This window comes from Zootoca vivipara, chromosome 10 (assembly GCF_965207765.1).
Source record: "Zootoca vivipara chromosome 10, rZooViv2.hap1.1, whole genome shotgun sequence".
NCBI lineage: Eukaryota > Metazoa > Chordata > Lepidosauria > Squamata > Lacertidae > Zootoca > Zootoca vivipara.
Genome location: NC_142593.1, coordinates 35732960 through 35746302, shown reverse-complemented (window position 1 = coordinate 35746302; position 13343 = coordinate 35732960). Strand labels below are relative to the sequence as shown.

Below are 13343 nucleotides of genomic sequence, written 5' to 3'. Positions count from 1 at the left end.
TCGTTTGACACTCCTATTTCCTAAGGAAACTGATTTCTGCAAATCCAAACAGATTTTTTCCCTTTTTTACTCAAACGCTATCATAGAAATTTTGTTCTCAGTATATTTTCTAACATATTTCTTGTACCTGTCCCATTTTTTAGAAATTCTTCTTTAACCTTTCCTCTCAAACTGTTTGTTAACTGTGCCATTTCAGCAAACTCTTGAAGTTTATTTTGCCAATCTATAATTTTTGGAGCTTCTTTTTCTTTCCATCCTTTGGCAATAACAATACGAGCCGCTGCTAATGAATATAGAAGGAGTTCTTTTGCCTGTATGGGAATATCTTTTTGAAAGGTGATACTAAGTAGAAAGATCTCTGGTCTTTCTGGGATATTCCTACCTATAATTTTTTGGATCTCATCATGAATTTTATCCCAAAATTTCCTTATATTCTCACAGGTCCACCACATATGAAACAGGTTCCCATCGTTTTCCCCACACCTCCAGCAGACATTTGCTATATTCTTATACATTTTAGAAAGCCTGGAAGGTGTGAGGTACCACCTGTGGTTCATCTTTAGCATGTTTTCTCTTATATTATAGCTTGGTTTTCAAACGGCTTAGTTCCTGAACATTTTGGCTCCCGAACATCACAAACCCCAGAAGTGACTGTTCTGGTTTGTGAACTATTTTTAGAAGCTGAACATCCGACGGGGCTTCCGTGGCTTCTGATTGGCTGCAGGAGCTTCCTACAGCCAATCAGAAGCTGTGATTTGGTTTTTGAATGTTTTGGAAGTTGAATGGACTTCCAGAATGGATTCCGTTCGACTTCCAAGGTACGACAGTATATACAACACTCCCTGCCTCCATTTTGGTAAACTCTGAACTGCAGACTGCCAAATTATTGGTGATCTAAGCCCAAGTTTATTAACTTTTCTTAGCTTGTGCTGTACATTTTTAACCTGCCTTTGCATGTAAATCATTAAGCCACCCAGCCTTAACCTCTCACTATGTGCATTTTTACACATGGGCATTCCCCACCAAATGGAAATACAAGACCTTTTAGTTCATTTGTAAATTGCAACCAGCACAGAACCAAGTAGAACCGCCAGAGCAAAGTAGGCAAGATTGGGTTTCATTAAGTGACAAGCTGATCACTCACTCAAATTCTGTAGCATAGTATTTCAGGAAGCCCAGCAACAGGTCTCCAAGTGTTGACTGGTTTTTTGAAAGGTAAGGAGGAATGGTGCATGGGGCTCGATGCACAAGGTGCAGCTGCATAGTAGGATCAAAAGATTCCTGTAAAAACAAGAAGAGACAGAGAGACTGATGCTTAATGTGTCTGTATTGTGGTGCTATAATCTATGTTACTAAAGGTAAGCATGAATAAAAAATGAGGCCAAGTAAGCCCAATTCAACCTGTAGTACTCACTTCCAACTAACATGCAGTTTGGAACAATCCAAGAGACTTGAAAAACTCAAACTTAAATTGCGATTTTAAAAAAAGAAATCCAGATTTGAGCATATTATTGTCAGCTTATTTTCAAAACTTCATGTTCAATGGGGAAAATAGACTGCATCACCATTAGAAGAAGAGCCAGACGCCAAAAAATATAACTCTGGTAACTGGAGGATCGGCTTCCTAGCCTCAGAAAGAATCTCTCATCCATCCCAAGCACAAAGCTAACGTCTGCAAGGAATGCCCCTCCCTGACCCTTTTGAGTGCTCCTCTGTCTGTATCTTGCATATAAATGTTCTCATCTGTAATACAAAGGAATGCCACCTCAGCATATATCCTTCTATTTTGCTGATTTGCAGCATGCAGGGAACTACTCTATCAGGTAATTAAAAGATGCCTATTAAACTGAAGGGGTAGCACAAGGAATGGTGCAAACCTTTTGCTTGCTAAACATAGGAGTAAGTGTTTTGGAGAGAACAGAATGTTAAACACAGACCAAGGAGAAATGAGTTCCTGTCCCAATCAGCCATGAAGGTCAGTAGGTGGTCCTGAACAAGTTACCATCTCTCAGCATATATTTACATCCTACAGTTGTTGGGCTACAGTGGGAAACTGTCGTGTACACAAGCCTGAGCAGCCTTGAGTTCCAGTCACCTCACCTCAAAAAGAATACTGTAGAATTCAGAAAAGGGCAACCAAAATTATCAAGGGGACGGAGCAATTCCCCTCGGAGGAAAAACTTGCAACATTTGGAGCTTTTTTAGTTTAGAGAAAAGGTGAGTAAGGAGGCAACGTGACAGAGGAGTATAGAATTATGCATGGCATGAAGAAACACTAGGACTAGCGGATTTGCATTGAAGCTGAATGTTGGAAGATTCCAGGCAGATAAAAGAAAGTACTTCTTCACACAGTGCAGTTAAACTGTGGAACTTGCTTCCATAGAAGGAAGTGACAGTCGCCAACTTGGGGTTTTAAAGAAGATTGGGGGGAAAAAATCATGGCAGATAAGGCTAACCAAGGCTGCAAGGCACAATGGCTATGCTCTTCCTCCATGGTCAGAGGCAGTTTGTTTCTGAATACCAGCTGCTGGAAACCAAAAGAGGGAAGAACGCTCCTGTGATCAGGTCTTGCTTGCCCCTGGTTGGCCACTGTGAGAACAGGATGTTGGACTAGATGGGGCATTGGTGTGATCCAGCAGGCTTTTTTAAATTGAGGGAACAGCAGAATGCAAATGTACAAAACATCATGTAAGCAGCGCGTGGAACACCAATTGGCCATTGAAGGGCGATATACAATTTTAGAAATAAAGCATATGATTAGGACCTGCAGCAATACATTGGCCACAATTCCCATTCATCTCAATGGAAACTGAACAGAAAATGATGTAGCCAAGTTATGCTCGAAGGCAACAGTGTTTAAAAATAGGAATTTTAAGTTACACAGTAAAGTGTAGCCATACAAGTGTATGGTACTAGCTACACTTAACTGATATGGGAAAGTCAAATAAGCATTAAAAAACTGAATTTAAAAAAAGTCAAGTGACATGAATATGTAGTATTAATTACATTTACAAAAATTGTAAAACAAAATTTCAGATTTATTGCAACATTATAAATGAGCCATGAAACTATAGAGTACAGTAAAATGCTGTATTAACACTAACCTAAGACATGAGATCGCAGGAAGACAGATAAATCTGCTTACTCTAAAATGTTACCATATGTCAGAAAGTTTTCCACTTTTCCTTGCTAGCCTTTAAAAAAAGAGCATGTAACTGCTGATGTTAATGTCTAACTGTTTATGATCAGCATTTTAAAAAGCAGATTCTCAATATGAGTTGATAAACTTATGCAGAGAGTGTGGATGCTTTACAGAACAGTTTGCTCAGCACAATTTTAAATAAGCAGTAGGGCCCCAATATGGTGAGCTATACATAAAGGTTTGATTCCACACAGATACATGCAGGACAGCAATAGAAAATAATATATTTTTGTGGTCGACAATGATTATCCACTTGCGCAAAGCAACTTCTAGTTTCTCTTCTACCCACTTCCAGCCCCCAGATTTTAGGGACATGTGGGAAGCTGCTGGGAGAAGGAAGGACGAAAGAGCCCCACAGCATGAGTGGATGCCTGCTTGCACCATCTCACCCTTGAAACTAAAATACTGTTCAGTTCAAACCTCTTCACTTCGGCATGCATGCATGACAAACTTTTTAAAAAGATGTGTTTATCTTGCAGCATAGGGAATTACATTGCCAACACAAAACTTTTCAACACCAATTTCAATCCAACCTTAGCCTCTCTTGTTGAACAATTCATGCAGCATCCACAACATGCTTTAAAAAACAAAATTAAGGCATATGCAGCCTTGTTCATCTCTTATTCTTGCCAAATTGAGCCCCGGAAGTCATTACTGTGACCTATGAGGGGGCTCGGTTTTAAGCTGCTTCCACATTAGCCCAGCTTTCCAGAATTACCATCTTTTATTTACTTACTCTGGCATTAGCCTGCTGTCTTATTGTCCTCCCATGTTTCTCTCTCCACCCCCCACCGGCAGTATTTGATGTGGGTGGGTGTGGGAGAGAGAGAGATAAAATGTAATTGCAGCTTCAGTCAGGCTGGTCTCTTAATTGCATCAATGTCAGTTCCACTTTCTGCAAGGGGAGGCTTTAATTACATTTCCTCTCCTTGGCTTTTTTAAATAGCAAAACTGCTATTTCAGTAAAAACAGAAAAAGAAAAAAACGGGGGAAAGGCACAGAAGCCAGTAATTAATTCCCCACTAATGGGATCATGCATTGGGGCACTTAAGAGGCTATGCTAATGCTCCAGCTGTGATCTCTCACGCCACCAAAAACCAGTCTGAAGAGGAGGCCCTGCTTGTGCTACTCTCAATGGGCATTTGTTATGGGGATGTTACATATGGCTGGGCCTTCTCAGTGGTAGCCCTGCAGCTGTGAAACTCTTGCTCATGGAGATTCTGTTATCTCTCTCACTATGGCTGCTCAGGCAACCATTCTATTCTTTGTCACATAATAAGCATGCATTTACTGTTGTTTTTAAACAACACATACCTTTTTGAGTGCCAGGTAGAGACATTTTCAGTTGTAAACTTTTTTAAACTGCCTTTTGTATTTGTTGCCATTCTCAATTGATGGTTTTATTATGTGTTAGGTCAGGGGTCCCCAACCTGTGGCCCACGGAGGCCGTTTAACCGGCCCACAAGCCGCCCTCGAACCAACCCACCCACTCACAGCACAGCGCGGGGACTCTCTTCCATGGCTCTGAAAATTGCTTCTGGGCATGCACCAGAAATTGCGTCTGTGCATGTCTGCAGCACCGGAAATTGCTTTTGCGTAGGCCCAGATGCCGGAAATCGCTTCTGCGCAGGTGTAATTTTTTGCGCCAACGCGCCGGCCTGGCCCACGGAGAATCTCTGCAGGAGTGATCCGGCCCATGCCCAGTAAGCCTTGCCGACCAGTGTTAGGTTTTAGTTTCCTGTTGTATTTTATGTTCTTAATTTTTACTTGCAAACCACGCAGAGGACTTTTGTCATCAGCTTTATTGGCTGAGAGAGCCGGCGTACAGCTTCCGGGTCATGTGGCCAGTATGACAAAGCCGCTTCTGGCGAACCAGAGCAGTGCATGGAAATATCTACTTGCACTTTGACGTGCTTTCGAACTGCTAGGTTAGCAGGAGCTGGGACCGAGCAACGGGAGCTCACCCCGTCGAGGGGATTTGAACCGGTGACCTTCTGATCGGCAAGCCCTAGGCTCTGTGGTTTAACCCACAGCGCCACCCGCGTCCCTACTTTTGTCATTAGGTGGTATGTAAATATCGGAGATAAATAAATAAATATGATTTTAGTTATTGTTGTTAGCCATCCTGAGCAGTTATTATAATAAGTAGAACCAAAACAGCTGACCCTACAATTAAAACTTTTAATTGACATTAGGAAGGACCTTTGCTGAATGGAACTTACTTGTGAGTAAATACTGTAGAAGGATTCTGCTCAAGGACAAGGGAACTACTACTTAATGTATTACTATATGAAGTGCACCTCCATTTTAATTCCAATAATTCCAATTATGGGCAAGAAATGCCTCAGCAGCACTAAGCAGCTCGTGTGGAAGCTAGCTTATTAATTTCATTAGATTCTGTATTCATTTATGCACTGTGTAGTACTAACATACACCTACAGCACTCACTTGTATTGCTTAACCTTCTGACCTCACTTAACAGAAACAAATCAAACATACCCCTAATCACTCGGCAGACAGCTTAAATCATCTGATAAAGTGAGCTCTGGCCCATGACAGTTTCTGCCACAATGGATTACTCTTTAAGGTGCCCAAAGGCTCTTTGTTGCCTTTGCAACCACATACCAATATGACTACCCCTCTAGAATGTGAGACAATTATTCCCCAAGTGTCATGCCTCAATTACTGCCATTCACTCAGCTGCTCTGTCCCAGAAAGCCACACAACAAGCGCTCTGGGCACTGAAGAGTCTATACTTTCAAATCTATACTTGAAGGTCAAGGAGCACGCTTTCCTAAATACATAGCAAAAGATACATTATGTAACAGCAATACCTTCCGAATATATGTATTACCTGTGCAGATTGAGTGAGCTGCCTTGGAAGAATTCCCTAGATGCTCCTAACAGGTTACTGTGTTAGCAGTAATAATATGAAGAAAGTGTATCTCATTGTTCAGCAGTCTGGGACACACTGGCCTAGATCTCATCAATTCAGTCATGTGAGCCCCCACTTGAAGTCTGAAATAGTTCAGACATAGATTTACTGCCTAGGTCAGATCTAGGCCATTATGTTGGGACATTTTTCACCTGTTTCACAGCAGATTCTATTTGTTTGTTACCCCTTACAGCACAAATTTGTGGCAACTGAGCTTTCCAGGATAGCAAACACTCTGCTGCACATTTGCCCCCGGCATGATAAGAAGATCTAGGAGGGAGGCAAGCAATCTCTAATCATGCAGCTGCAAAGTGAGCCAACTTAGCATGATCTTGAGGCATGCAGATGATCTGGAAAGGCGGCCAGCTTCAGGAGCATGTGAACTACAAGACCACCAGGGGCAAATGGGCTATAGAGAACTAAAATCCAGAACAGTACCAGATAATCATGGCATGGCAGAGACATGCCCTATATGCAGAACAGAAAGGACACAAGTCTGATTAAACGCAATGTGGTTCACTCCTAAGTGCACACAGTTGGAAGCAAGTCCCAAGGAAATAACTGGGTCTTACTTCCCAGCAACAGAACCTGATCAGAACTATTCCGTAAAAATTTAGCTTGTATGAAACAAAAGGGATTGGGGAGGGAGCCAGACTGCAGGGGAACTTTCTACAAACACGGGCATACAGTGAGGGCTCACTGCACAAATCTAGCAAGCATGGTCATAGGCATATTTTGCCATTACCCAAATTTAAAAGCAACATTCATATTGTAGATCATCAATTTTTAATAAACATATTATGTAGTAATTTATAAGAAGCACTTACTGGGTAATTTTTTTGGAGGGATGGAAGGATAGGTTCAGGTAGGGCTATAAAAAAAAAGTTTAAAGTTGCTGTGATTCACGTACTTCACAGAAAACAACATACCAGCTACACCAGTGGTGTGAACTGAAGGTCTAGAATGAAATGCTTAACTCCAAATGTCAATTGCTAGGCCTTTAAATTAAGCAAAATTACCTTTCATAAGTTTGTGTGAAAGTTGGTTAACCATTCTATAATATGAAAGTTACTCATCTAAGCCAAACTTAGTAATATATTGCTATTTGGTGTGTTTACACAGGGTTTTATCTAAGGCCATGTGGACATTTTTCACTATGAAGGCAATGGGAATTTGTTACAGAACACAGGCTTCTGAAGAACAAATGTAGATTCTTATCTATGAAAATGCAATGACTCTTTCAATACTACCTATTTTTTAGGTTACAGAAAGCATAGTCTATCTCCATAAAAACAGCCGCTGTTACTAAAAAATACTAAATAAAAAGGAGTCTTCCTAATTATTTAACCTTTTTGCAATTCCTAACAAAATCCCAAAACCATGTAAATACTGAGAATATTGCCTCACAATATATGGCAATGCCAAAAGGAGGATGGGGGGAAAAGTTTTCTTCCAGTTGAATTAACTTTTACAAACTTTGGCTGAATGACCTTTCTGTCCCAATTGCTCCCCTTCAGTAACTGAAATGGGCTGGCATTTTATTAACTCTTCACCAAAAGAAAATGATCTATACAATTGTACTGAGGCAGCAATCTTATTACACTTAACTGGGTCTCTTAACATCAAAACACATAACTAGAAGACAAAAAAATAGCTACTGAAGTCTCATTCTGCTATATCCAAAAATCGTTTGCAATACGATACATTAGTGCTCATGCTTTCTCATTTTTTTGTGAGAAAACATGAATGAATAATGAAGTTTAGTGTTATTTCTAGGGCATTTAAGATCCACCCTATGTTTTTAATCCTAGAATTCAATACATTTTACCCAATTTATGGCACACCCCATCCAGCTCCTTAAGAACTGCTGTAATTCAGAAAGTGCATACTTACCAGTTCAATTTGCCAACATCTGTATTCCAATTGTATAGTTATTATAGACTGTGTGGTCTAGAATGGATATAAAGAAGCTGTGGTCTTCCAGATGTTACATCTGCCTTAGCCACTATGGCCAAACATCAGAAATGATTTGTTTTAGTCCAGCAAACATCTGGAGGGCCATAGGTTCCCCAATCCTGTTCTTAAATAAAGCTAATAGAGCTCATACCAGCCTCTTCTAAAATAACTACCTATCCACTTCCTAATTTCTAATGGAAGCTTCCACAATAACAAGGTGAACAGAGGCTGAGTACTAATACATTTAGAGGATTTCTACTTTTTAATCTTCTGCATTTCCCATTTCATACAGCAAAAGAACTTCCTACCAAAAGCAAGATCTGAAAGAGTTTAACATTTTAATGACGGCTTGGAAACTTCAGCTGGTGCAGAATAGGAAGATGGTTTTAGCATATTACACTGATCCTGGCCCAACTGCACTGGCTGCCAATTAGTTTTCAGTCCCAATTTCAAAGTGCTGGGTTTGACCTATAGAGCCTTAAGCATCTCAGGACCACAATACCTCAAGGTCTACCTCTCTCCATATGAATGTACCCGGACCCTGAGATCACCCTGAGCCCCTTCTTTGTATGCCTCCTCCACGAGAGGTTCGGAGAGCGGCCACCGGCCCATTTGGTTTCTATGCTGAGTGACTGGAAAGTCTTTGCCTCCTGCACATCAAGCACAGAAGTGTCGTAGACAAGTGGTGGAAGGATAGAGCTATCCATACCTCTGTCACTAGTCCACTTATTTTTGTGCTGGCTTTCCCTCCTGCACTTTCAGCATAAACACAAAGTGGGAGTGTGGCCCCGGAAAAGGAATTTGGTGGGATGCCAACTTCAGCTTGCTTACTATGCTGCATGGGGGGAAATGGTGAATTCCTTCCCAGTCTATACGCGGCACAGAAATGCAGAAGGCTGTCAAGGGCAGAATGTTTTGTTTCTCTTCTAGAAGCTTGTTCACTTGCCTGGGTGAAATCCATCTACTCCTGCCCTTGAGATTTTCCCTGGGCCACACCCTTACTCATGTCATAATGCTTGGTGCCTGTGCTCCAAACAGTCCTTGAGCATTTTTTGCCTAGATGAAATGTGTCCTTTGACTGCAATAATGCCACTTCCTTGCTTGGATGGAGAGGCAGGTTTTCCATGGCTGGAATGTAGCCTATTGTCAAATCCTTTGCTCCACCCACTTTTGCTTCCTGCCCTGCCCAACAATGACCCTGCAGCTCCTGAAAAGTTTGTCCCAAAGGGAATGCTAAAAAGGGTTTTCCATTCCTGGTGATGAGGTAAGTGGCTTCCATTATACAAGAATGAAGACAAGAACAAGAATGGTGCAGTGGGAAAAATGAAGAACTTGCACCCAGAACCAAATATATTCAAATTGCCAAAAATTAATTAATGGTCACTATTGAAAATTCACATCTCTATCCACTAAATGGGTATTTTTTAAGGAGTATGAGCAGCATTCTATTGCATGTAAGTGTTATAGAAATGTATAATAAATAATAGCAGCAGCGTTAGTTACTTGCTTACATTAGCTATTACTTATATTACATTTTAAAACACAGAGTTAGTGACAAGATTATTAAGATGGATGGGAGGTTTTCCAATTTATTTCCTGCTGTTAGCTGTATTTTAAAATATCCCAAGAAACCCAACAATAATCCTACAGTATTTTTTCATGAAGTTAGACCACAGAGGAATGTCAAAACTCTGAAAGAAGAGGAATATGTATGCTTAATGTAAAAATATATATTCTGGGGTGATATACTGAGAATGTGGCACCATGTGAAGGTGTTAAAAAGCACTTTATCTAGAGATGCTCCTAGAAGTTCTAGAACAGTGGCTAAAGGTAAGCAGGGAGCAATCCAAGTAAGTAAGTAAGTCAGGGGTCGGGGGGGGGCAGACTACCAAAGTTTAAAATATACTTACTTTGTAAATAGTGCAAAACCATCAACACAAGACTATAGCTGCTTAAAGTGCCTCGGCTGGCATCATTTATGCCACGAAAACTTGCCCACTTCTTAACAACAAGCACTAATGGACGCACTCGACTCTCAACTGTGAACAAAACCAAACAAAAATGTATCAGGCAGAGCAGCTGAGCCAATCTCATTAGACACACACCTATTATAAAGCTCCACACACACATACATGTATTCCCACTTTTTCAATGAATATATCATTGCCACCCACTATTCAAAAATTGTAGATACCAAATGGTATACAGTGGTACCTTGGTTTACGAACTTAATCCGTTCTGGAAGTTCGTTCTTAAACAAGTGTTCTTAAACCCATAGCAGCGGGAGACTCAATTTACAAATGGAACACACTCAACAGGAATCGAAACATGTTCTGCTTCCAAGGCAAAGTTCACAAACCAAAACCACCTACTTCCGGATTTGCAGCGTTCTTAATCCAAGTTGTTCATAAACTAAGCTGTTCTTAAACCAAGGTACCACTGTACTGCCTTTTAAATAGTTTTTACCAGTACTTCCTTGCTGTCCCTTATGCTTGGAAGTGGCTTCCATTCCTATGGAAATCCACCTCTCTTAATAGTGACCTTTTTGTATGAAGCCTTTGGGCTTAATCGCTGGTCCATCTCCCTGGCCAAAATAAGAAAGAGCAACAATATTTGATTATACTAATCCCGTGTTATATTTTCTTCTCTTGCCCCATTCCCTTCTTTGTTTTCAAACCCTAAGCTTTCCCTTTCCACCTCCTCTCTGTGCTGTCTCCTGGTACAATTTAAATTTAGAATATTTAAGCTTTTTTGAGCGAAGTCCAGTCTTTTTAACTTATATTGTTCAGTAAAAATGACATTGATGGTGATGTCCTATATACTAACAGTAAAGTCATTCTCTGAAGGTGTATCCTTAGCACCAGCCGTGCATTAGAGATATATTCATGTTTAGTGGGGGCTGCCTCATGGTTTGCACAAGTCCAGAAAAGCTTGAAAAAAATGTAACGGGAGGGGAGAAGGAGTCACCAAAACAGCTCAGTGGTCTACTGGTGGTGGTGGTAGGGAAACAGCACACCTGGAATGGGGAAAGGAATGAAGTACAGTGGAAAACAGCAGGACCATTCCTTGCTACAACATTTTGTTGCAGGTCCCTTTTGTCTAAATAATAATAATAATAATAATAATAATAATAATAACAATAGTAATAGAACAGTAAGTAAATTATGAGACTAAATTATATCAGGCCTATATTAAACTGAAAGCATTAGGCAGTGAACAAAGTAATAATAATAATAACAATAATAATTAATTTATACCCCGCCCATCTGGCTGAGTCTCCCCAGCCACTCTGGGCGGCTCCAAATAAAATAAAGTAGCAATTGAAAAGTATGCCTCAACAACTGAATTTCGACACATTTGGTGTGTTTTTAATAATAATAAAATGTTTGCAGCTTAATCCTACACAAGTTTCCTCAGAAGTAAGTCCCGCTGAAATAGCTGGATTTACTACCAAGTATGCCTATCTAGTATTGAAGCTTAGATACTGTACTGAGTAGCATCTCAGTTTGCAAACACAGAAAGAGCATCTTAGGTAACTGACCATATATATATAAATAAAATACAGATTACTTACTGTATGCATAGGTTCTGAGAAGGAATGTATTTCTTATTCCTACAACATTGTTTACATTCAAGTCAAACTCCACACAGCTAGAGGAGAGAAAAAAATAAATTTGCACAAGGACTTTAACAAATAAATCCTATATATTTATTAGGATTTATATATTGCTTAATCACAATAACACACAGCTAAGGAAAACTTTTCAAAATAAATAAAGATCCCTAAATTGTATTTTTCATAGGTTTGCTGAAACAAAAAAGTTTTCAGCAGGCGCCTAACACAATTATTTATTATGGTATGACTAAAAACATTGTTGTGGAACTGATTTACAAACACAAGCCTGCTTTGCTTTTCAGAATACCATCTGTGTTTCATTTGTGTGCAAATGTAAACAAAAACAGGGCTAGTGTTTTCAGAACTGTCACTCGTCTGAAAAAGTTGGGATTAAAACCCTATAATTTCTTGGTACAGCATGCTGTCATCTCCACCCAGTAGTTGGGCAATAAACTCAAGTGTTCCTGCCACTGTAACCTATTTCCCACTTCAATGAGACATTTTTCTGGAGTGATCATTCCCGAAAGTGCATACCAATGATGAGAAATTTGGAAACCATAGAATATGCTGAAACACCCAGAAACATCTTTGCTGAGCCACAAACAATTGCAAGTTTTCCAAATATTACCATTTTCAACTTTACGTGATTTACAGATAAAGTCCCTGCATCCATGAAAAGTGTTAACAGCCAAAACACCCTTTAGTGAGTGGACAATACCAGAAATGTGAAGCTTTAAGCAAGCTTTTTTTACTGAGCAGGTTATCATGCCACCTCAGATCTGGTACTCTCTGGCCTGGCAGCTCTAGATGTGGAAGGTTGGGCTATGGATCAGTGGGAAATAAAATGCACTTGGCTTCTGCTCAAAGGCATTTGCTGCTTTATGTGTTCCAGTACTGAGCACAGGCAACAATTAAGCGCTGCTCACAATCTAACTCTCAATTTGCTCCATATAGCAAGCCACATATTTAAGCAGACACATAATTTATCAAGGTCCTGGGAAAATGGATTCTAATGAATTCTAAAGCAGGATTGAACAACTTAATATAATTAAGGTAACTGTAATGGATTGATCTTAGCTGGAAACCAAAGCCTTGTGACAAGTAGCAAGTTAGCACAAAAGGTACAAAATTATTTTCCACTTTACTAAGAGAACCAGGAAATTCTGACAAAGTTTGGAGTAGCAGAAGTGCAGAGAATAATGTACTTGCCCCCTGATACTTGGCAGAAAACTATGTGCTATAGCAAAGAGAAACGAAGAGCAATCCAAGCAGGCAAGAATCCCTGGCAGAACTATCGCCACATCCAACGCCCTGCCAGCTAGCGGGACCAGTGTTGAAGAGAGGGCTCCTTCCCCATTAAGAAGAGTCTTGTGAATCAGGCCAACTAATCCAGCACTTTGTTTGTACAGTGGCCAACTAGATCCCTAAAGAGAGCCCACAAGCAAACATGTGTGCAGCAGCACTCTCCCCATCAACTGGTATTCAGAAACATTCTGCCAACAGCGGAGGTGGAACACAAGCCTTATCTTCCATAAATGTGTTTAATCCTCTTTAAAGCCATCCAAGTTGGTTGCAACCACTCTCTCTTGCGGGAGCAATCTCCATAGTTTAACAAACGACACTGTGAGTAAGTG

At 40.3% G+C, this 13343-nt stretch overlaps 1 protein-coding gene across 1 annotated transcript in view; it reads right to left on the bottom strand.

The window, feature by feature from the left end:
• The window catches only part of TENT2 (terminal nucleotidyltransferase 2), a 37647-nt gene that overhangs the window by 7092 nt on the left and 17212 nt on the right, over positions 1-13343 (bottom strand). The window contains exons 9-12 of the mRNA XM_035099790.3: positions 11668-11744; positions 10004-10132; positions 6965-7008; positions 1145-1281 (exon numbers count right to left, since the gene is read on the bottom strand). Coding sequence (XP_034955681.2) covers positions 1145-1281; positions 6965-7008; positions 10004-10132; positions 11668-11744 — 387 coding nt within the window. The remainder of the gene's footprint in view (positions 1-1144; positions 1282-6964; positions 7009-10003; positions 10133-11667; positions 11745-13343) is intronic.